Source organism: Lynx canadensis, chromosome F2, assembly GCF_007474595.2.
Source record: "Lynx canadensis isolate LIC74 chromosome F2, mLynCan4.pri.v2, whole genome shotgun sequence".
Classification (NCBI taxonomy): Eukaryota; Metazoa; Chordata; class Mammalia; order Carnivora; family Felidae; genus Lynx; species Lynx canadensis.
The window spans coordinates 31,465,907-31,491,512 of NC_044320.2; the positions used below are offsets into that span (position 1 = coordinate 31,465,907).

The 25,606-nt window shown below is 38.2% G+C and overlaps 1 protein-coding gene and 1 long non-coding RNA gene across 5 annotated transcripts in view; one reads left to right on the forward strand and one right to left on the reverse strand.

Annotated features, from left to right (window-relative positions):
• OXR1 (oxidation resistance 1) overlaps positions 1-25,606 on the reverse strand; it is a 364,732-nt gene that overhangs the window by 97,511 nt on the left and 241,615 nt on the right. Inside the window, exon 1 of one of the 4 annotated variants that reach the window (XM_030304535.1) lies at positions 23,368-23,401. The exons of the other annotated variants lie outside the window; for them this stretch is intronic. Within the exon in view, the coding sequence (XP_030160395.1) occupies positions 23,368-23,386 (19 nt within the window). The 5' untranslated portion in view covers positions 23,387-23,401. Of the gene's footprint in view, positions 1-23,367; positions 23,402-25,606 lie in introns of those variants that run through there. 4 annotated transcript variants of the gene reach the window in all.
• On the forward strand, positions 9,869-23,900 carry LOC115506530. The gene is made up of 3 exons (XR_004343185.1): positions 9,869-9,957; positions 10,275-10,378; positions 23,868-23,900. It is a non-coding gene; the product is annotated as an uncharacterized LOC115506530 (long non-coding RNA).

The following is a 25,606-nucleotide window of genomic DNA, read 5'->3' on the forward strand; positions in this document are numbered from 1 at the left end:
TTTACCATATTTGTATCACTTATTGCTATATTCCTTGCCAAAATATTTTAAAATGAATTCCAGATATATTATTTCACCCCTACATGCAAGAGTATACATGTCTACATTTTAAACGTAAAAATATTGGACACCCATCATTAACTATTAGGTGCCATTATCATACCTAATGAAATTAGCATGCATTCCTTTGCAGATTCCATCATGTAGTCCCTATCCAGTTTCCCCAATAGGTATAAATGTCTTTTTGCTATTGGCTTGTTGAATCATGATCTAAACAAGGTCTATATACTACAATGGGTTAAGTCTCTAGTCATCTAGACCAGTGCTTCTCAAATTCTATGTGCAAATGCATCACTTAGGGATCTTAAGATTCAGTAGGGTCTAGGAAAGACCCGGGATACTGCGTATCTAATAATCTCCCAGGTGGTGGCAATGTTGCTGGAATCAAAGTGGGTCATACTTGGAGCAGCAAGATCACAGCAAAGGCTCCACTGTTTTTTGTTTGTTTTTTTCTTCCATGCCATTGGCTTGTTGCAGAAACAGGTCAGTGATCCTTGGCTATGTCTCATGGTCTGGATTTCTGTGTTTGTTTATTTGTGATATTGAATTGTGGTATTATTTAACTTGTTCCTCTTCCATTACCCTTACTTTCTGTAAATAATGTTAGCTCTAAAAACTTGAATATTAGTTCACCTTTTTGGTAAGAATATCTTATGTTCTGTAATTCAAATAACTACTCAATCTGTATGAATATCATCTACTTTATGGTGACTGTTGTGTTAAATACGTGGCTCCTGAGTCAGATTTCTATGATTCAATTTCTGCATTTATCACTTACTAATTATATGACCTTGGACAAGTTACTTCCCTCCAAGCCTCAGTTTTCTCATCTGTAAAATGGGTATAATAGGGATGCCTAAGTGATTCAGTCAGTTAAGCATCCGACTTCAGCTCGGGTCATGATCTCATGGTTTGTGGGTTCCAGCGCTGCGTCAGGCTCTGTGCTGACAGCTTGGAGCCTGCTTCAGATTCTGTGTCTCCCTCTAGATCTGCCCCTCCCTCACTCACACTCTATCTCTCTCTCAAAAATAAATAAACTTTAAAATATTTTTTAAAAATGGGTATAATGATATCTGTATTATAGGGGCACCTGGGTGGTTAAGTATCGACTCTTGGTTTCAGCTCAGTCATGATCTCGTGATTTGTGGGTTAGAGCCCCATGTCTGGCTCTGTGCTGAGATTCTCTCTCTCCCTTTCTCTCTACGCCTCTCTCTCTCTCTCTCAAATTAAATAAACTTAAAACTATAATAATATCTATATTAAAGAGTAACTGTGAAAAATGTCACTTGGCATGTATTCAAGAAATGCAAGCTATTATTGCTATTAACTTCGTCATTTTTTAAGTTTAAATTAAGATATTTTGTTCCTGGGATTTTTCTCCTAAGTCCTAAAACCAACTTTTGAGCTCTTTGTTCACTTTAGGCTCTCTTATAAATTAGCTATGGTCTTTATTTTGAGCAGTGCATAGCACAAAGGAGGCTGGACTTTAACAGGGAACATATGAGTTTTCACAAAATTTGCTTACCATGTTTTAATTTTCTTTCAGATTACCATGGCTTATATAGCCTACAAATAAGACTGTTTTTTAATCTTATACCAGTTCATCCAAGTAAACCTTTCAAAGAGTGTTAGTTCTTGGTAGTTCATCAGAGAACTTTAGGTAATAAAATTGTGCATATGAAATGGTTCCAACCCAACCATCTTAAGTGGATATTGCAGAACTAAGGGAGGCTGTTGTTCATCATGTAAATTGTATATAAATTATATAGCCTTTTTGTGTGCCATCAGTAAAAAGAAGTATTTTGGTATCAAGACTAGGGTTTAGTCGGAGAGTAAACCTTGAAGAGATTACTGAAGTTGAGCTCATGGGACAAGCTTATATTTCCTTCTTTCTTTAATAAGCTTTGGACATATGGAGAGAATCTTCACATTAAACTTCTTACTTTGTTGTTGTTGTTGTTTTTAATATAATTTATTGTCAAACTGGCTAACATACAGTGTGTAAAGTGTGCTCTTGGTTTTGCGGGTAGATTCCTGTGGATCATTGCTTCCATACAACACCCAGTGCTCATCCCAACAAGTGCCCTCCGCAATGCCCATCACCCACTTTACCCTGTCCCCCACGCCCCCATCCACCCTCAGTTTGTTCTCTGTATTTAAAAGTCTCTTATGGTTTGCTTCCCTCCCTCTCTGTTTGTAACTATTTTTTCCCCTTCCCTTCCCCCATGGTCCACATATGAGTGAAAACATATGATATCTGTCCTTCTCTGACTGACTTATTTCACTCAGCATAATACCTTCCAGTTCCATCCACGTTGCTACAAGGGGCATGATTTCATTCTTCCTCATTGCCAAGTAGTATTCCATTATATATATGAACCACATCTTCTTTATCCATTCATCCGTTGATGGACATTTAGGCTCTTGCCATAATTTGGCTATTGTTGAAAGCGCTGCTATAAACATTGGGGTACAAGTGCCCCTATGCATCAGCACTCTTGTATCCCTTGGGTAAATTCCTAGTTAAACTTCATACTTTGAGTCCAATCCCAAACAGCACAGTAGCTTCTGAATTTTTTTATGACTGACCATATGAATATAGCACATGATTTATATGGCCATGAGATCTGCATTTGTAAGTTAAAGCCATGACTTGTAAGTTATTCCTTTCTTTGTAATAAATTCCATCAGCACAGAGTAACTTAGAGTCACCTTTTAGAACAAGAAAGTGCTGGCCAGATGATCAGGGCCTAAAAATAAATCAGGGCCATGAGTAGAATATTGTTTTATACTTTGCTCTTTTTTCTTTTCCTTTTAGCTTGATCTTCTCAGATGTCTTTCCTATGAGACTATGAATATATGTATTTCAGAAATGTATTCTCTTTGTTTAATGATATGAAGAGTAAGGTAAAAAGGTAGAACTGGCAGAGTGCTAGGGCCAAAGCAAAATAACTGAAGGGAATATTTGAAAGCCAGTTACTTTTGAAGAGTTATCTGCAAGATAGTCAGATGGTTAAGAGAAGAGTAGTGGTATAACCATGATTTTACCAGTATGCAGTGTTTGGGAATGACATATTTGTCTGTGATGCAAGCAACATAGTGATTTACCTGGAAATCATATGATAGGTTACATAATTTAACAAAAGTTATGTATATATATAAGTCATGACAGGTTATCTGACTTAACAAAAGGCAGCAAAAATTTAAATGATAAGAGTGGTGTATAAAAAGTGCCCTCTTCCTTTGTAGCTTATATTATATATATCATATATATACATACATAATACATATTATGTACATATATATTACGTATAATTATACATATGTATATATATGTATATAAGCATGTGTGTGTGTGTGAGTGTGTGTGTGTGTGAGTGTGTGTGTGTGTGGGTATGTGTGTGTGTATTATATATGGCACCTAAACCCAAATAAAGATCGCACAGAATAAGCTTTACCTAACAAGGACAACCTGTTACCAGATAATAGAGCATTTCATTTGACAACTTGTTTTATTTCCACACATTTGAATGCATTTTACCTGAAATTAGCACTTAAACGATAAACATAAAAAGGAATAAATGGAATAAGACTACCCAGAAACAAAGTAGCCTTTCATAACCATAGTCATATTTTAGGCTATAGCAGTTTTCCCATTCATTCAGAAAAAGGTAAAAGGCACAGAAAATGTGTTATGTAATCAATCATTGTAATAACGGATGGCATAGCTCGCTATGTACTTATGTGATACCACTTGAAGGTGATACGTGTTTCTACATTAAACATAAAGAACACGACTTCTTCTCTCCAAAGCTTTTATTAAAATCTGAAGGGTAGATCTAAATGGATTATGTTCTATCTTTCTTTATTCTTAATATTTGCAAGATTTAAATCTCCTAAGAACTCTCTGTCTTCCCAATCTGTATTTAGATTTTTTTTTTTTTGGCACTGTATCCAGACGACAGGTATAGACGTGTATGAAGTATTATACATAATACATAGCAGACATGGCAGTTTTCTCAGAACAGAGAATGTAAGCTGTGCTGAGGGAATCTTTTTCAGTTGGCTATTAAATTACTGAATCAGTGATATGTTCCCCAGTAAATCTGCATTAAAAATCACTGAATGTTTATATATTCTTTCCTAGTAGACTGATTATGATCACTTATGGCACAACCTAGGTCATTACTGACAGAAAGTAGCCATTCAATAACTATTTGTTGACTGAGTTAAATGAATACATACTAACAGAATGCAAGGAAAGCATATTACATGTTCACCGAATGCTCCTAATCTAGAGTCACATCCATAAAATATTCTACCTTTTACAATTCAATTTATAACTACTTAAAAAATTAAAGCCACAAAGATAGTTTGATAGATGCGTGCGTGCGTGTGTGTGTGTGTGTGTGTGTGTGTGTGTCCCAAGACTAAGAGAGAAATCTAAAATAAGAAGCATAGGCAATTCAAGGGTGCATATTTCTGAAGTCATTTAATCTGCCTTCTTAATTTCATATTCCACCCGTACACATAAAAACAGCGGCTGGTTAACATCCTCACGAAGTGCTGTCAAACATCACTGTACAAAACTGTAGGTTGTACTTGTGTACCTGTAGACTCCAGTGTAACGAACTGCAAACATTTCCAGTCTTCCAGTTTTCCTTTCCACCCCTCATCTCTTCCACTTGTTGATATGCCTTACCTTTCATTATTGAACTAGTACATGAGATATTTAGTCAGTATTTTCTCCTTCTCCAATGATTTCCCTGCCTGATAACCACTTCCCTTGATCCAGAAGCATCTTCTGTGCTCTGTTAAACCCATGGTGTATTTTTCTACGCTTCACACTTAAGGTCAAGTCCTACTTCAGACAGCAGAAAGCCAGAAGAAAATCCTCCAGAGGGAACTGGTATGATCTTTTTATGAAGGTAATGCTACAGATTGTTTTCAGCAATTCCCATTTATCTGTCCTAAGCATTTATTGAATATTGGTGCAGCAGTGTTCCACATGTAATAAGCAAGAGGCCTGCTGGTCCCTACCTCTATTCACAGTGCTCCGTAGTCATATGATAGCTACTGAAGTAGAGAAAACAGCTCAGTAGGTTAAAAACAAAAGAATGCCTCTACATAGCGGTCTCAAACCTTTCAATGAATTAAGTGCCTTACTAATTTATGTCTACCCTGGCTCTTAAGAAACAGGTTGTTTCAATGAGTTAGCAGTGTTGCTTTGGAGTTCTGCTGCTCCTGATATGTTTAATTGATAGACTACTTGGCTATTTCTGAATCTGGATTTATAAGAGAAAGTTATTATATGGATGGCTTCAGGATACTAGATAGCTGATCTCTGAGTTTTGACTTAAATTCTGATTTTGGTTACATAGTAATGCTCTTGAAACAAAACAAAAAAAAATGTTAATACGTTAATCCACTGGAAAATACATTTCAACATAGAGCACAGTCAGCCTGACAAAGGATAAATGTTTTTCACTAGAAAAGTCTGAAGTTGTCATAATCTTAATTTAAAAAAAATGAGAGTTCCATCATTTGGTTTACTTTCAAGATCCTCTGAGACCACACTTGGGTTGCACTATAGCCAAATGGCAAGAGTTCATACAGCTTATGAACCATGAGAATAATTTGAAGTTGGTATGTTTAAAAATTTTTTTAACGTTTATTCATTTTTGAGAGACAGAGACAGAGCATGAGTGGGGGAGGGGCAGAGAGAGAGAGGGAGACCTAGAATCCGAAGCAGGCTCCAGGCTCTGGGCTGTCAGCACAGAGCCCGATGCGGGGCTCAAACCCATGAACTGTGAGATCATGACCTGAGCCAAAGTTGGACGCTTAACCGACTGAGACACTCAGGCGCCCCTAAAGTTGGTATATTTTAAAATTAAGTTTTTATTACCTATTGGTATAATTTTACAATGCCCAGCATGGACATTTAGTTAATTTATGCTTATTATTTATGCTTATTTAATTGATTTATTGCTTTATGACTAGAGAAGCAGAAATGTGCATTACCTTTCTTCTTCTAATACATACAACCCCTTCCTTTTTATTACCTTCTTAGTAAGACTACCTTTTATTTATGTACTGCTTTTAGCCTTTGATTTGCTAAAACCCTCATTTATTTTCCCTTAATCAATTGCTGGGAAGTGGGGGGAGGGCAGAGGGTTAAGATAGAGATGATATTCATATCCATTTTACACATTAGAAAATGCTACAGGCAGGGCAAATAAATAACTTTTCTGAGGTTATGTCGTTACTTAGTGATTGTAGGAAGATCTGCTGACTACCTAGTATCCACTCTTCCCCCTTCCATCCTAATCCTATTTGAAATAACAGTATGCTTAGCAATAATAAAGATATTTTTTCACTTTATTTTTCTAGATAGCCCTGTGACATAATTCTGGACACTGAGACATGAACTGAATTCTCCTAGAGGCTTCTGGGAAACTTTCTGCTTCACCGATACAGGTGCCACTCCTTTCTGTCCCTACCTTCCTCCTGTCTTAAAGATGGATGTGAGGGCCAGAGCTATAGCTTTGTAGAACCATGAGGAAAGGGTGGAGAAAAATTAGTGACCTGACATCCTGGATTTATACCAGTGATTGTCTACTTCTAGATTTCTTCCACAAGAGGAAAACACAGCTTTATGTGACTGTCATCAGGGGCCTTGACCTGCAGACAGATGCACTTCCCCTCCTTTCGAGTAGGAACTTGAATTTAGGTTCTCATTTTCCAGCTCTGTCACCTTTCCATGGTTGTAGACTATGGTGGCTGCCAATCCTCAGCTGTAACTGGACTTGTTATCCCCAACACCTATGAGATACAGCACTCAACATCAAGTCCTACAGCATGAAACCAAGGGTAATATCACATGTTGGATTTTAAGTGGGTACCTCTATAGCTCTAAGCAAAAAAGCAAAGTAGCCAAAGGCTGTTTCTAGAATCTCTCCTTTCTCTCGCTCACGTGCACGCGTGTGCACACACACATCACACACACACACACACACACACACACACACACACACACACTTTTAACGAGCTTCTCTTGACTGCTGGCACTTAATGTCCTTTGGAATCTACTACTCAAATCCCATCAAGGCGAGCTCTTTCCTAAGGGCTTTAAGCTCTCAGTTACACTTTCTTTTACCTCTTTTCTATGAAAGGTGACAGGTGATAGGATGAGAGAAGAAACACAGAATTATTGTCACTGAAGTAATTTACGGGGATGTAAATACTTTAGGAGAGTATCTGCAAGATGACTTAGAAATCTAGTTGAACCTCTAAGAATGGAAAGCACTGAAGAGTCATTTGTGAGGGGTCTCACCAGTACTCCTCATCTAATCCAAGTAGCTACTCTTCCCAGTTTAGCCCCGTGAACATCCTCACTGCCCCCTCTACCCCCAGCCAGCACAGGTGGCAACACAGCATACAGCAGGGATTTGCTGCTTATTGTTAAGACCTGCCAAGTCCAAGAATTAGAAGCGTACCAGAAACAGGGGAAGGAAGGAATGTGTTTTTGCTAACTTAAAAATATCCTTAAAAGATATTTTAACTATGTAATACAAATCAGGTAATTAAAAGTTTTTAACTTTTTAATGTATGTTTATGCTATGAACACTCCAATAAATATTCTTCCTTGTACCTTCCTCTTTTCTTTTCTCATCTGCTGTCATATTACTTGGTGTAAAAAAGCTACTTCCTCTTTCAGCTCATTCTCTCATGGTCTTTATGTTCCTCCCGTGAGAATATCAGTTCTGCTGTGCTTATCAAGTGGAAAAAATAAAAACAAAGTACACTCAAGCAAAATATTTGGTTTCTAGGCTCAGATTTATGACCCTGGCTAAATGATCTCGGGCAAAGCATTTACCATTCCTGCATCTCAGTTTTCTTAGCTGAAAATATGGTGAGGTAGATTCACCTTGGAAAAGTCCTTTTCACTGCCAATATTCTAGAATTTAAGCCCATGTTTATACACATGCCATTAATCTTTGCAACAATCTCGGGGTGGGGGGGGGAAGGAGAGTAACATGATCCCCACGTTGCAGATGTAGAAAGGAGAGGTGGAGGAGGCTCATTGACTTGTCTGCTGGTGCAAACCTGGCAGGCAGCAGTGCAAGGAACTAAACCCAGGAATCAGCTGACTTTTCTCTCTGCAGAGAAACCTAAGCCACCATTTCCCCGAAACAAAAAGGAGACAAAGGAGGTCAAACAGGTGAGATTTTACAGCTCACCCTCAAATTCATAGACAGAGGTGGGGAATTTCACTCCTTTAAGACATGGGACTGTAATTTACAGATATATCATACTGTATTTAGACCATGTCTGCTCTAGACCTGGTAAGTGTTGGATCTCTCAGGGATGGAAGATCTTGCTACACAAATTAAAAAAAAAGATTTTATTAAAAATAGTGTTTTGCCCTCCTCTTCATAAAGAATAATGATGGTCAATAAATATTATTTATTTTATAATCTGGTGTATGTGGACTCTCTCTAATTGGGGGGATAATGTAAATTCTAGAATCATTTCTATACCGGTATTCTTGACATACTATTATATACTCACCAAAAGAACATAAACATCCATGAGTTTAAATTATTACTCTATTAAACATGGAAAAATGGAATATGAACACTAGCAATGACTGATGTATTTTGCCAACTGCACCAGCCTCTATTTTTACCAGGTTACTCAGGGGACATGGTAGTAGAACCTGGGACTGGTAGTCAAAAGATCCAAGCTCTGTTTCTGGGACTTGCACTGACACATGCAGTGACCACAGGCCTATCAGTTGATCTCCCTTCTTCTCTCAGATGTTAGAATTTAGGAGTGTTTCCTAACTTCACTAACCGCTGGGAAATGGAATGAGCATACGTATAACTCTGGGAAAAGTAAAAAGAACCAGCGGGGGACAAAGCATAAGATGAGTCTTAGCCAACTTAGCATGAGGCATGACTATTATTTGTTCTTACGAGAATTTAAACTTTTAAGAGAATTTAAATTCCAAATTTCAAATAACACTATTTCTAGGGGTGCCTGGGTGGCTCGGTCAGTTGAGCGTCCAACTTCGTCTCAGGTCATGATCTCGCGGTCTGTGAGCTTGAGCCTCGCGTCGGGCTCTGTGCTGACAGCTCAGAGCCTGAAGCTGCTTCGGATTGTGTGTCTCCCTCTCTCTTTGCCCCTTCCCCACTCATGCTCTGTCTCTGTCTCAGAAATAAATAAACATTAACTTTTTTTTTTTTTTTTTTAAGTAATGCAAGGGTTCCTGAGTGGCTCACTCAGTTGAGCATCCGACTTCGGCTCAGGTCATGATCTCGCGGTCTGTGAGTTCCAGCCCCGCCTCGGGCTCTGTGCTGACAGCTCTGAGCCTGGAGCCTGCTTCCGATTCTGTGTCTCCCTCTTTTTCTGCTCCTCCTCGACTTGCGCTCTGTCCCCCTCTGTCTCTCAAAAATGAATAAATGTTAAAACAATTTTTTTAAGTAACACTATTTCTAAATGTTATCATCTCTCCTTTGGTAGGAAAATCCCTCAATTTTATGGAGGGAAAAGAGGACAATTTTGTCTTCTCTTCAAGCGCTTTTACCTCCTTAAGTCTCATTGTGCTCCTTCATAAAATCTGATTGTTATTTGAAGGGTTAGTGCAGTTACACCTTGAGTAGAAGTAGGGATACTTCACTTCTGAGAAAGAGCAAAGCCCCACATATTTTGAAATTCTGTTCAGAGCTTGCATCACTTCATCCGCTCAGCATTTGTTGGGTGCCGCATGCTCTGCTCTGCTCTGAGAATACAAAGGCAATGAAGATATGGTGCCTGTACCCAAGGAACCGCCAACTGATCAGAGGGGTTGGACATTTCAAGAAGTCATTGCGCTGCACTATGGGGAGTGTGAAGGTGAAGGGGGACTGCATAGAAGTGTCTAGGGCATCCAGAAAAAGTTAAAGATGTGGTTTATCGGTTAGCCTTGGTGGGCGGTGGAAGCAAGAAAAGGAAGATCATTTTCCAGATACCGTCAGTTTTATAGTAATGGGTTTTGGAAAATGAATATTTTATCAAACCGAACTGTATACCTGGCAATGTGCCAGGCAGCAGTGAAGTCTATAAAAGCACTGGTTTTGGACTTGGACAGATAAAATTACAAGTCCATTTCTGTCTACAGGTGTGACCTTGGGCAAGTTGTGTGACCTCTCAAAATCTGTTTCTTTGTTTAGAGAATGGAGATTATACAAGCATCTCCACCTCATGGGGTTATATGAAGATTAAATGAAAGAATACACATAAGTACCCAGCCCAGTCCTTGAAACCTGGTAAGACGGTAAGCGTTCAGTAAATACTAGTTATTATTAAATGCTCTATTATATATTTTCTCATTGAACTCTTGCAAGAATCCAATGGATAGTAGGACACAGAACACAAGAGATGCTAGAAAGATAGCTTCCAAACCATGAACAGTATGTGTGCCACAATAAGGAGGCTGGAATATATGTAGTAGGCGATGGTAAATCTTTTGAGGGTTTTAAGAGAGAACCAATGAGTTCTATGTTTTAGAAAGATCATCAAGATGATGGTATGGATAATGGGTTGGAAGGGCAGGGAGAAAGAAGACAGGCTAGAAGTCCAGTTAAAAATTGCTTGTAGTAAATCACCCTGAGTGATAGTACTATGGGAGGGGTGCCTGGGTGGCTCAGTCGGTTAAGTGTCCAACTTTGGCTCAGGTCACGATCTCAAAGTTTGTGAGTTCGAGCCCCACGTTGGGCTCTGTGCTGATGGCTCAGAGCCTGAGCCTGCTTCAGATTCTGTGTCTCCCTCTCTCTCTGCCTCTCCCCTACTCACGCTCTGTCTCTCTCTCAAAAATAAGTAAACATTAAAAAAAAATAGTAGCATGGGAAATCCTAAATGCAGCACTATAGACCTTCAGAAGGGATGGCTGGCATATCCCTTGTGACTTAACCTCTACCTCTTCCCGTATCCTATAATGGCAAAAGCTTTAGGGCTTGCCTATATGCTAATTCTTTCAAGCTAAGAATTGTACCAGTGACTGGTGGTCTTTTCAGATTCATTTTCTTTGTTACTAAGTGGCATGAGTTTTTGATCATCAATGAAAGGCAGCAAGTAAGCTCCCTTCTAGAACTGGAAGAACTAAATAATCAGTATGATTGTTTCTTGGCCTTAGGGGAGAAGTAGAAGCATATTCTCTAAAAGAACTGGAGTTTGAGGGGCACCTGGGTGGCTCAGTCGGTTGAGCTTCTGACTTTGGCTCGGGTCATGATCTCACGGTCCGTGAGTTCGAGCCCCACGTCCAGCTCTGTGCTGACAGCTTGGAGCCTAGAGCCTGCTTCAGATTCTGTGTTTCCCTCTCTCTCTGACCCTCCCCGTTCATGCTCGGTCTCTCTCTGTCTCAAAAATAAATAAACATTAAAAAAAGTTAAAGAACTGGAGTTTGATTTCTTACCATTTTTGTCATCTTTATTTGTAGATGACGTCATCATCATTCATCTATACATTAATTCAAGAGTAATATATTACACGATAGTAGCGTTGATGTAAAACACAAACATAGGTTTACCACCTAGTGTTTCATCTATTTCTGCTTCAAAAAGCCAATTTTCTTTATCCCAGCATTTAATGTTTCCACTGTAAAAAAGTAATCTCTATCCCCTATTTTTGCTAGAGATTCTCAATAGTAAAAAGTATATTTCAAAAGAGCAAGGAATTTAATGGAATTTAAAAACATGTTGAAGGCAACTCTGTCAGAATGCCAGAAGCCAGATAAATCAGGACTGCTCTCTTGCTTGTGTCCCAGCATCATAATATATATCTTAAGAAATGGATGTGAAACCAAGTTTTCTTTTGAAATACCATGTTTTGTATCCCAAATTCTTCCCTTTCTGCATGTGCTCTGATGCAATTTTGCTTAATAAGACATGCTTTATCAGAGTTGCCTTGATTTCAGTTGTTTGCATAACAGGGTCATGTACTTTGAGGTACGTGTGGTAACGACATGACAGAGAACTATCTGGAGATAGAAAAGAGTCCAGACATAAAGAAGAAAAAGGGTTTCAGCATTTTATGTTTTTTCAGGATTTGCAGTTTTAAAGTGATAAAAACAAAATGTGTGTTAGCCCTTTAAAATTATTACTTATGGGGCACCTGGCTCAGTTGGTTGAGTGTCTAACTGTGGCTCAGGTCATGATCTCACAGTTTGTGGGTTCAAGCCCCGTGTCAGGCTGAGTGCTGACAGCTCAGAGCCTGGAGCCTACTTTGGATTCTGTATTTCCCTCTCTCTCTGGCTCTCCCCAGCTCATGCTCTGTCTCTCAAAAATAAACAATGAAAAAAATTTAATTATTGTTAAACTGGGGCACTTGGGTGGCTCAGTCCAGTAAGCACCTGACTCTTGATTTTGGCTCAGGTCATGGTCTCTCTGTTCGTGAAATTGAGCCCCATGTCAGGCTCTGTGGGTCACACTGTAGAGCCTTCTTTGATTCTCTTTCTTCTGCTCTCTCTGCCCCTCCCCCGATCACACATGGGCACACATGTGCTTTCTCAGTCTCTGTCTGCCTCTCAAAATAAATAAAGATTTCTAAAAAAAAATTAAAAAGTTATTGAACACATTATCATGTTGCATTTAAAATGTTAATCATATAAATTTTAAAACTGGTTTGAAATATTTATACGATGAAAATGAGAACTGTAAATGTTCTAAATAACTTTTAAAAATATACAGTATTAAATTTATTTAATGTGTCTGAAACTGAGAAAAGTTATCACAACACGAGTGAATAATAACCATGAGATCTTTTCCTCAAGTTTAAGACTTGGTGGTAGTGGTTGTTTTTTGATTATTACAAGAATCTACAAATGTTAAATCAGGAAATGAGCTTTGAGACTTGGAAGAAAAAGTGGAGGAAAAAAAGACATTCCTAAATACGATCACACGTTTAATAAATGTGAATGAGTTTAAGAAAAAAGCAAGAAAATTAGATACTTTTAAAGTAAAAAAAAAAATTACAACCACGATTAATCATCCAGACAGAGTAAGTGTAAACCACAGGAAAAAATAAGCAAAAGTTAGCAAATGAATTTAAAAATATGAAAAAAGACTGAATTAAAAGGGAAAAGCCACCAAACTTCAACCATAGCCATGTCCTACAGAGAATGACATTTGTATAAACACCACAGGCAAAAAAGCAGGAAAGACTAGTTTTTAAAAACTGATTTCCATAAACACCTCAATCTAACCATCAAAAATTACAAAAGGTAAAAAGGTCTTTTTAGTGAACAGGCTGAGACAGCAAATATCATACCTCTACTTAATAATTTCATTTTTAGAATTAAATAACAGAATTTGTGTTTAACTGCATAACCCTGACTTGCTTCTAATAAGTGAGCTTCTAAGTGAGCTTGATAGTTTCAACCCTGAGATATTTCTCGCTTGTCTAGGTTGATTTTTCTTTTTCTTTTTTTTTTAATGTTGACTTATTTTTGAGAGACAGAGACAGAGACAGAGACAGAGTGTGAGTAGGGAGGGGCAGAGAGAGAGGGAAACATAGAATCTGAAGCAGGCTCCAAGCTCTGAGCTGTCTGTCAGCACAGAGCCTGACGCGGGGCTTGAACTCACGAACTGTGAGATGATGACCTGAGCTGAAGTCAGACACTGAACTGACTGAGCCACCTGGGTGCCCCTAGATTGAGTTTTCTTTTTTTTTTTTTTTTTAAATTTTTTTTTTCAACGTTTATTTATTTTTGGGACAGAGAGAGACAGAGCATGAACGGGGGAGGGGCAGAGAGAGAGGGAGACACAGAATCAGAAACAGGCTCCAGGCTCTGAGCCATCAGCCCAGAGCCCGACGCGGGGCTCGAACTCATGGATCGCGAGATCGTGACCTGGCTGAAGTCGGACGCTTAACCGACTGCGCCACCCAGGCGCCCCTAGATTGAGTTTTCAATTCAATTTTTTTTCTTGTAAGAAAACACACACACACACACACACACACACACACACACACACACACACAAATAAAACCTTGAACAGACCAAGATAGTATTTCATTATACAAAAGAATTTTTTAACCCTGAAAATTATAGATAGATCAGTACTTGAAAAGATATGAACTTAAAAGAGCAAATTTCAAGCACATAGAAAAGAAAAAGGTATGCATTAAGTATAACTAATTCCTATAATAACTTATAAATAATCTAATATCCTTTTATGATAAAGTAAGCATATGAAAAATAGAAGAATATAGTTCAGTTTAAAAAAAAATTATGTGTCACATGTGACACCATTTCAGTAAGATAGGGAATTTTTTTTTTTTTTATTCTCAAGTTAGATTATATACAGTGTAGTTTTTGGCTTCAGGTGTAGAATACAGTGATTCATCACCTGCACATAACACTCAGCGCTCATCCCAACAAGTGCCTTCCTTAACGCCCATCACCCCTTTAGCCCATCTCCATCAACCCTCAGTTTGCGTCTGTATTTAAGAGTTTCTTATGGTTTGCCTCCTTCTCTGTTTTTTACTTTTTCCTTCCCTTCCCCTATGATTATCTATTAAGTTCCTCAAATTCCACATACAAGTGAAATCATATGATATCTGTCTTTGACTGACTTATATTGCTTAGCATAATACCCTCCAGTTCCATCCACATTGTTGCAAACGGCAAGATTTCATTACATTTTTGTTGCCGAGTATATTTCATTGTGGACATATATACACACACACCACATCTTCTTAATCCGTTCATCAGTTAACGGACATTTGGGCTTTTTCCATATTTTGGCTATTGTTGATAGTGCTACTATAAACATTGGGGTGCATGTACCCCTTCAAATCAGCACTCCTGTGTTCTTTGGATAAATTCCTAGTAGTGCAATTGCTGGGTCATAGGGTAGATCTATTTTTGGTTTTTTGAGGAGCCTCCACATTGTTTCCCAGGGCAGCCCCACCAGTTTGCATTCCCACCAGCAGTGCAAGAAGGCTCCGATAGGGAAACATTATTGATGACATAGTGCAGAATCCCCTTGGTGACTAAGGTGGTTGAGGTTAGGAGACCTAAACTGTGATTAACACAGTTCAGGTTGTCACCATGTCTCACTGGAGTAACCTGTCCTATTTTCTTCAAATCCATGCTCCAGAATGAATCGCTTAAAACTCAAATCTGACAGGGAACATCACATGATGCATCAACCAGCCACGAACAGAATCAGTGATGTGGCTAAAAAGTGAGTGTGTAGATCCTTGCTATAACTCGTGTGCTGTTAGTGCTAATTTATTCATTATACCAACTCTTTTTGTTTTTCTTTTTTCAGCAAGGATGAGCCCTTAGTTATCCTGAAGCCCCAGATTCATTTCAAGTCTGGGCTAAAAGACAGTTTTGACATTTTGATAATCTTGATGAAGCATGGAAATCAGGATGAGTAAGGGGAGCAGAGAGGGGACGCTGCAGGCCTATCTAAGCACATTGTGGGACATTTACCTACCATCTTTTCCTTACCTATAAAACGGAAACAATGTTAGTCCTACTTACTTCATGGGGCTATTGGGGAACTTCATGTAAAATTAGAATGTATGTTAAAAGTCATTACAAATCATGCAGGGCAGAGCAAATTCAATAATCCTCTATTAGAAATAGCAGATTTATAATTGAGATACAGGTAAAGAAGAATAACATTTCCAGTGCTCATAGTCAGAAATGAAGCTTAATTATGAGGGGACATCAAGTCACTGGTTAACTCTGAGACCTCATTTTGTCAGTATGCCACTCTCTCCAGGCATTCTGGTATTTTGTTGCTGTTTGTTGTTGTTCCTTGAACCAAATTCATTTTCATCCCCTAATTTTTGCACTTATTATCCCCTCTCTACATGGTTAGCTACTCTTGGATACGTGTATGGCTTCTCATCATTTGGATTTCAGCTCTAATGATACCTTCTCATCCATGCCCCCCATCAATATCAAAGGCCACTGTGCCACAGCCCTGCCCCACTCCAATTTCACATGACCTTTATTTTCTTTTTAACATTTATCACCTAAATCTCTTATTTATTTTTTTAGTTGTTTATGGATAAAGTCACTGCTATGTAAGAGCACTGTGCCCTTTTTTTGGAAGGAGGACCTGACTGACCAAGCAGTCTGTCACTAAGCAAGATCAAACTGCTAACATTCTGGATGACAGGAAGTTCACCGTGACCTTGTCAAATCAGAGAGATGATCTGTTGGAAACTTGACTTTCCAGATGAACAAGGTGGGGAAGAAAACATACAAGGACAAAAAACACTGAACAGAAATAGACTCAGGATAATTTTTTTTTTTTTTTGCTTTGCCCTTACATATAAGAAGTTGGAACTGGCCTAACATATTAAGCGAGTAACAGTTTGGAGAGTAGAATTTCTTGTTCTTTTTTGTCAGTACCCTGCAACCTGAATCCTATGAAAAATGAGATTGAAGTAGCCTGAAAAGATGAAATTGACAATTTTCTACACGATGCATTTGGATAAGTAAAGATATTCTTCTACGAATTAAATTCAAAATGTACATACTTATTGTTCAGATAACTCATTTGCCTATAATTTCTATTCTATAGCATATGAAATGTTATTTTAAAATATTTGCTCTTAGTCTCATCCGCTAAGGCAAAACTGTGATATGGCACACCTACTTATTGGCATTCCCCAACATCTTCTTTCAAAAAAATGTATCTTCTTATTTTTTTTAAGTAAGCTCTGTGCTGAATGTTGGGCTCGAACTCATGACCCCAAGATCAAGAACTTCATGTTCTACTTACTGAGCCAGCCATGTACCCCCATCTTCAGCTTTGAGACACTTAATTCCCCTCCACTCACTGTTTCATCTACCTGTTCCACAGCTCACTCCGTAAAGCCCTGCTTTCAGCTTTCAGCAGATCTCTGTTTGGTGTTTCTTCTTCTAAATTCCTACTCAAAATTATATATAACCCTACTGTGGCACTTAAAGAAGTGTATGATATAAAAAAAATTTTTTTAATGTTTATTTTTGAGAGAGATAGACACAGAATGCAAGCAGGGAGGGGCAGAGAGAAGGGGACAGAACCCAAAGCGGGTTCTGGGCTCTGAGCTGTCAGCACAGAGCCTGATATGGGGCAAGCGGGTTCTGGGCTCTGAGCTGTCAGCACAGAGCCTGATATGGGGCTCGAACCCACGAACTGAACTGTGAGATTATGACCTGAGAAGATGTCAGATGCTTAACCAACTGGGCCACCCAGGTGTCCCAAGAAGTGCATGATTATAACTGTGTATGTGTCTGTCTCTCTCATTAGATTCTACTTGTACTACCAAATATATAGTCCCAGCGTTTATTTGTTACACAGCATAGCAGGTGTTCAATAAAGGTTTCCATTTTATACTTCTCCATTTTGTTAACTTTTTAAAAAACCATTTCCCATATGTTACTTTATTATTGCTGTTTGACAGCCAACAGAGATGGGGTTGGGTCATTTGTTTTCATATTTTTCTATGTTAAAAACTCATACTTTCTTTTTAGAAAAAAAGATTCCAAAAGTGATGGAGTAAAGAGGCTTTGCTATGTGTGACTGTGCTGTTTAAGAAAGACAACTATTAATTTTCCATTTAACTGGAAGGAAAGTATATTGAAGAAAATCCCAGTGAATAGATGAATCTACATATAGTTCAATTTTCCAATTAATTTACTCAGTCATCTGAGTGGTTTGAACACAGACTCTAGAGCAGGGCCTTGGGTTTGAATTCTGGCTCTGACACTCGCTAATAAGCTTGTTTGACCTTAGGCAAATTCTTCATCTTTCTGTGCCTTAACTTTCTCATTTGTAAAATGGGGCTAATAATTCTATCTAATGCACAGGGTTGATCTGAGGACATATTCAACAAATATTTATTTAGGACATATTATATACCAGGCTCTGTTCTTGATATGAGTGATCAAATATGAAAAAAAAAGCTTCTTCTTCGCAGAGTTTGCATTCCAATTAGCAAGATAAACATAAATACACATATATGTGTTAGAGATAAGTGCTAAAGAGAAAAAGAAAAGCAGAGAAGAGGAATATGAACTGTTGAGGAACAGATGAGATTTGGAATTTTAGATAGGGCAGCCAGGGAAGGTCACACTGAAAGTCAACTTCTGAATACAGATTAATGAAAGTGACCGTAGTGGCAGCATCAGTCTCGATGGGGAGGCCTCCGACGCAGAAAGAACAGTAAATTGCAAAAACCTTAAGAAAGAAGCATGCCTGGTGGGTTCAACGGGCAGCAAGAAGGCCAGTGTAGTTGAAGTGGAGTGAACAAGGAGGAAATTATAGGCAACAGGTATGTGTGTGTGTGGCACACACTTGTGCCCATGCAGGCGGGTGATCAGGTCAGGCCCTGTGTGCTGTCATGACAACTTCAGCTTCTGAAGAGAACGGGAGCCTTGCAGGAGTTAGGGACAGGAGGAGTGACAGAAGGAGATTCATGTTGTCGCATATTTCTCCAGCTGTCTCACTGAAAGCTGACTGGTTGGGGGTGGGGCGGCAGGAGTGGGGTGGGAGTTGGGGAATTTTGCAGAGGAGAGCAAAGGCAGCAAGAAGGAGGCCAATCAGGGAGCAATACTAGTTACACTGCAGTTGTTGTCATAAGATGATGGAATCTGGACCCAGGAGGAAAGATGCAAAGTGGGAGAGGAAAAAGAAGAGTCTAGAATTACACCAATATTTCTTGGACTGCACATCTAGAAAAATGGTGCTTATGAACTGAAATGCTTAATGTACGATTTTTACCATCATGTCTAAATGTATTAACATATTAAGTAGTTAATATATGTAAAGCACTTAGTATAGTACCTAACACCAAGTAACTCTTCTGTTCATGTTTGCTGTTATTACTAATAAATTGAGACAGGAAAATTTTAAAAAATCCCTGTATTTTATTAAATGGCAATTGTTCATGTTAGAGTTACAATTTATGGTCTCTGGAAATCAAGTGATTGAAAGGAGAAATTGAAAGACTCTCCATTGGCAGGGACAGGAAAGGAAACAAGATTTTCAAGTACTAACCAAATTCTGACTCCTTGAATTCTCCTTTTCACACCTACAAGTGCCTTTAATACAGCACCTCTTTCTTTACTCTGGACTTTTGAAAGTATCCCTATCCTCATAAACAACACATACACACACACACAAACACACACACTACCTTTTAAAAAACAGTCTCTGTTTCACACTCACTATTGCAATGGAATTTACATTAAGCAGTACTGCTTTAAGTACATTGAAGTTCCCTGTGTTTTGAAGAAACAGCAGTGACATTTATTTTTTTTACTATTATGTTCCTGAAACTGTGAAAGCCAATAAAATAAAAGTATGAGAGAATTCTGAAATTCTAAACAGTTTAAAAGAAAATAAAGCACTTTTGGTTTCTATGTGATGGTACCTGTGTCCTTCTATGCAGTGCATTTCTCATTGGTGAACTATAGATGAAATTTCAAATTGAAAATATTTGAAGTCTGTTTTATGGCAGAAAAAGGGTCCTGGCTATGGCAATAACTATGTGACTCACCTTATCTGGTTCAACTGATATTGTATCAGTTCCCCTTCCTGAATATCTAGAACCAGAGAGTGGGACCCTTTCCACAATTACTATCGCAATTCGTAGTGTTTTTTCCAGTGTGCGTTAGCTTATACCTACCTAGAATTCTGTTTCTATGTAAGGTAAAGCTCTATTAAAACGTATGTTCATGTGAAAATTCCATTTTAGTTTAAGTCTTTATGTATAGCAGGGCCTGGTAAGTAAATAACACTGGGGACGAACAAATAGACAACAAACTAGGGTTTGGTTGCTTTGACCAGACCAAGAAATTAATGCAAACAAACGCAGAAAGATACTAATTGCTGGCAACCCACCCACCCCACTCCCCTTCACCATGTCTTCCTCCAAAAGTCAGGGGAGTTAGACAAAATTCTTTGTCATACAAGGATTCCCAAACTCACTGTTAAACATACTTACATTTTCTAAAGCCAAAAAGCCTTACTGTAATTTACAGATCGATTTGTCTCTTAAGTGGAAGGAACAAAGATAGGAAAGGAATTTGGGAATCTAAGTAACCTCTTTTATTTTTAATGCCACGGAGGTGCTGTGGGCTGCGGTTCTGCTAATTCAATAAAGGATACAAGCTCTCAGAGACTGGCAAGCATTCAGCAGGGGGATTCAAAAATAACTAGGACTCTGCTGGAAGTTCTCTGGGGAGAGATCTCACAGTGCTCCTTGTCATTCAGACAGTGAGTTAATGGGTCCTATCATTATTTCCAATGATAATTAAAATGCAGAATTCATTCTCTTTAGTTTGGGGAAAATTCTTTCATTTCTTCTTCCTTCCTCCTCCCAATTTCCACTTACACATAGGCTTGTCTAATTTTTTTTTTAATGTTGATGCTTAGAATTTATAAGCAAATAGTATTTCATGGTTTATAAGGTACTGTCTTATACATTTCATATTCAATAGTTTAACTGGCTCAATTTTTTTTTTACAAATTGTCTTCACAATTCTATGATGAAGAAATTATTCAAGTTATTCATATTATTTCTGTTCTTTAGATGTATAACTTTATGTATGTATGTATGTATGTATGTATTTTGAGACAGAGACCACGAGTAGGGAAGGGCAGAAAGAAAGAGAGAGAATTCCAGGCAGGCTCTGTGTTGTCAGCACAGAACCCAACATGGGGCTCGATCTGACGAACCATGAGATCATGACCTGAGACAAAACCAAGAGTCAGATCCCTAACCAACTGAGCCACCCAGGTGCCCCTAGATCTATAATTTGAAGCTCTAAGAATAGTTACTGGATCACTAAGTACTCAGAGTTTTAAGGAACAGAACCATAACTTGAACCTATGTCTTTAGTTTTAAAACCTTGTACTCTTTCCATTTCATGTCAGTTAAATTTTGGTAGTTAATGTACTAATAAAATTCTTTGAGTATTTTCCAGAGACTCAAGAACAGGTAGAACCACAGGATAAGGGAATCAGGGGAAAGGAAGGTGGTGAGGAGAGACCAAAACTGGCAATGGATAAGCCAGCCACATAACAAAAAAAGAATACTCTTAAGCTGTTTGAATGTGAAATGCACAGCCTTTATCATATTATGCAAGTACTAGATTTGTCTATATTTTCACTGCCATATTTCATGTCTAGAACAGCATGCCTTATCAGATGTACCACCAAGATTGAAAAATTAATTAAACCATGCCAATTAAACCATGATACACCATCGATCAATTTTAAAAAGCTAAAATGGGGGGGCAGGCGATGGAGGGAAGGCAGATCTTAGATATTGGTGACTGCAGAAGGTATGAAATTTCTGTAAATAAGTCATAACACAACCTTACTAGACAATCAATAAGCATTTATTAAGTGCCTATGGATGGGTACAATGAAGCAAAATGCATAATCTAGGTGAAGAAGCTTAAGTGCTGTGTATGAAATATTAATTACTATCCTTCAGTTTCACAGTGTTGACCACTGCTAAAAAAAACAGATCCATTTGTGCAAAAAGATGTCCGAGTGTGCAAGCATCAAGAGGGTACAAGGTAAAGAAGGGAGGAGGAGGAAGAGGAGGATAGGAGGAAGCAACTAAGGGAGGCGAGGATGGCCTGGAGGAGACGTAGAAGAATGGAGGAGGGATCAATCTTATTTAACCAGGAGCTTCACTGAAACTCAATGGTGGTCTGAATCCTGTCTGTACCAGCTCCCCTGATTATATAAGCAATAACTGCTGTCCTACGTATGAAATGATACTTGAAAACATCAGCTTTCAAAAAGGGTTTCATACGTTGTTCAATCATCTCTGGCTTCACGTCTAATACTGAAGATTTTTCCATCCTTGCACATTTTTTAAATCATGAAGACTGAAAACTAGACAATTTCTCAGATTTGAACTAGTTATTTCTCAAATTTGAACTAAATGTAATGATTAAATGTTGGGCAATGCTTGGAAATTAAATCTTGTTATGACTGGTGATCAACTTCCTTGATGACTTAAAAGCTTTAGAATTTGTGATTAAAATTAAAAAGTTGTCTGAGCTGAAACTAATCATCTAAATATTTTACTTGGGCATTTTGCATATATCATGATTACCATCCCAAAATCTGTGTGCTGAACTGGAAAAATGAAATTAGATTGTTTCTAATTAAAAACATTTCTGTTTCTGTAATGAGAATTGTATACATAAATTGCCCTATAATGTGAAATAATTACTTTTGAAATTACTCAAATAAAAAGAAAAGATCCTCAACCTTTTAGCTGTGCATTATGCTCATGAATTTATTACTAATTTGAAAGAGATAATATCCTCAACATCATTAAGCCTCATGACTAAGTGGTAATATTACACATTCTGATGTTGTCACATAGTTGCTGTGATTGAGGAAAAACTAACCTAGTAATGGTAATTACTTCTTTAGAAAGGCAAAATTATAAATAAATAATAATGCAGAGCAATTTCATTTTTAAAAGTCAATAATGAATTCCATCAGCTGCATGCCATTAAAAATCAAAGAGGTTACTTACATGCATCAGATCTTTTTATAGCTTTATTCCTTCCATTTAAAAGTACAGGCCGATCCATCAATAATAATGTTATTTTGACTTGTTTGACCAAAACTTAATAAAAAAAATACAAAAACCTCCTATTTCTCTCCTCATTTCTCTGGAGCCCAGAGAACTTAAAGGAATAAAATGCTGAAGGAAAACAAATGCATTTAAGCCAAGTGTTAAGCAGATGGTGAGGACAGCCTAATGAAATGTATTACCAGTTTTTGAAACCCAGAGCAGTGGTGATAAAATATAAGCATGTGACTTGATCACTGTTATTACCTGAGCTGTGCACAATTTTTCAGTTAGGGGCAAGGTAAGACAATACGGAAACCTTATTGATAAATGACCTCCAGTGAATGCATGAAAAGAAGTCACTGATGACTTGTTATAAGTGGCCATTGTACATGAAAACAAACTCTAAATCACTATGTCTGAATCTATATGTGGGAGCAACTCCTGATAGAATTGTAGTTAGCAGCAGTACCTATAGTAAATCAGGGACAAATAATGTACATGCACCGAAAGTCTTTTAGATTCTATATTTAGATTTAGTATTTCAGCATAGTTTACCCTCTCTGGACCTCCCCTACCAAACATTCCCTTTTGAGAGGCAGTAACCAAGATTTCTAGATAGCTTATCTGGATTTTGAAAATACAACACAAAGCCAGCCTTATCTGACTTTCCAAAATGACTTCTTTAAAGCTGAGAGCGCTTACACATACCTTTGCGAGGGCAGAACATTTCTGAGGTCCTCCCTTCAAATCTACTCAGCCAGCAATATGCTGCTTTCAGGAAGAGAGGACAGGGATTGTGGTTCTGGTGCTGCCCTGGGTAATACAACACTTCCTGTCTGGGAGAGTGCCCTCTCCTCCCACCCGGTGCCTGACCCCTGGTGGCAGCGTGGGAGATTCAGAAGTTTCCGTTTCTGCACACAGGAAACTGTACCCACCTTGTGACTGTGGACTTGCTCTTGGCTCATTGAATATTTTGGAAACAGTGCCAGCATGCTCTGCATAATATGTTACTAAGTTGACCCTACAAGTCTACCATGAAATGACATAAAATAACTCCGTATCTAACTTCTGTACAGTTTCTTATCATAAGGTAAATCAATGGCATGACCACCTTTAACAAATCTCTATTATTTAGTCTTAATAGCACTGACAGGCAGTACATTTGATAAGCTAGGTACTGACCTAGCTGGTGTTTTGTACCTTTACAGGTATTTAAATGCTGTGAGCTCACTGTTCAAACGTAAGTTTCATTTTTCCCTTGGAACCTCCAACTGCATCATGATACAGTATACCTTATATTAATATTATGCTATTATTGTTATTTCTTTCTGTGTTTTTTTTTTCCCAGTTAGTACAGGAGAGAGTCCACCACAACATCCATCATGGTGCTGAACACTTAGTAATTGAATGAATGGATAGAAGTCATAATAATTCTCTCCTTGTGCCCTCTTAATCCACATTCCCTGTTAGCTCTATGGCAGCAAACGGCAGCCTCAAGAGCCTGACTTTCTCTGACTCCATGCGAATGTCTTTTAACTTCAAAATCCTGGAGAAGATTTTGGTGGATGCTTTTTTTTTTTTTTTTTAAATTCTCTCCTGTCATCATATTTCTTATGAGATCCTTCAATGCAGCTCACTGAGATACACACATATAATTCTGTATTTTATTTGGGGGTAGGAACCATGATCATAGAATGCAAAACATATCAACTCAGATCCTTGCAAGTCCAAAGATTACTGGATGCCAAGACAGTGGGCTTCAGGGGCAGTTTAAAAGATATAAAGGTCAGTAAAAACTGTGTGCAGAGTTAGGATACTGTAACGAACTAACAATGGTTATAAAGGAAGCAGAGTTCATGTTACTACCAGTTTATAAAAATGACACTCTATATCACAGCAAAGATACTAAGATTTTGTATGCAATACAGAATCTATAGCCTTGCCAAGTTCTGACAGCTCCATAATAAACTACTCATTGCCTAGTAAAGCAAACCAATGCTTTTTAGAGGGAAATGTTATAAACTGGCACTATGATTCATTTTCAAATAAAGATTTATGATGTCACATCTTTTCTATGGAACTACGTTTGTATCCACTACAAACTCTTTATTTGGCACCTTTAAGAGTTCCAGTAGTGTGGCACCTGGGTGGCTCAGTCAGTTAAGCTTCTGACTTCAGCTCAGGTCACGGTCTCATGGTTGTTCTGTTCCTGAGTTCGAGCCCCTAATTACAGTGCAACCCCTGCTTCAGATCCTCTGTCTTCCTCTCTCTGGCCCTCCCCACCTACACAGGCCCGTGTGCGCGCTCTCTCTCTCAAAAATAAATAAACATTAAAAGAGAAAAGAGTTCCTGCAGTATTCTCTATGAATGCTATTCAATAAGACAACATATGGAAAACTTCTAGTAAAGTTCCTGACATTCTGCTATAACTAGGTCCTTAATAGATATTAATTTCCATTCTTTCCCTTAATGACATGGCTGGCTTAAAGTAATGCTAATGGCCACAGTGCCTTACATATGTTTAATGCTCTATCATTTACGAAGTGCTTCAGCTAATATTCTCCTGTTATATACACAACCACACTGGGAGATGCTGCTTATCCTCAAAAGTTTTGCCGAGTTAGCTACGTACAGAAAATGACAGACTGTTTCCTCGCAGCTTTAAGTGGTGAGCAAAAAGAGAGGGCAGAAGTGTTCTGAAGATGTGCTGATGTTCATCTTCAAATAATTTAGCATAGCTGCAGACTCCCAGGAAACAAGAACAGTACATAAAAATAAGGAAGGAATTGGTTCTTTTTTTAAACCAGACTTCTTGTTAAAAGAACACACACACACACACACACACACACACACACACCCTGAACAAAATATACACACATGGTTTTCAACATCTGCAGAAGATGCAAAAGAGGGTTTTGACATTTCTATATCTCATATAGATGGTAAT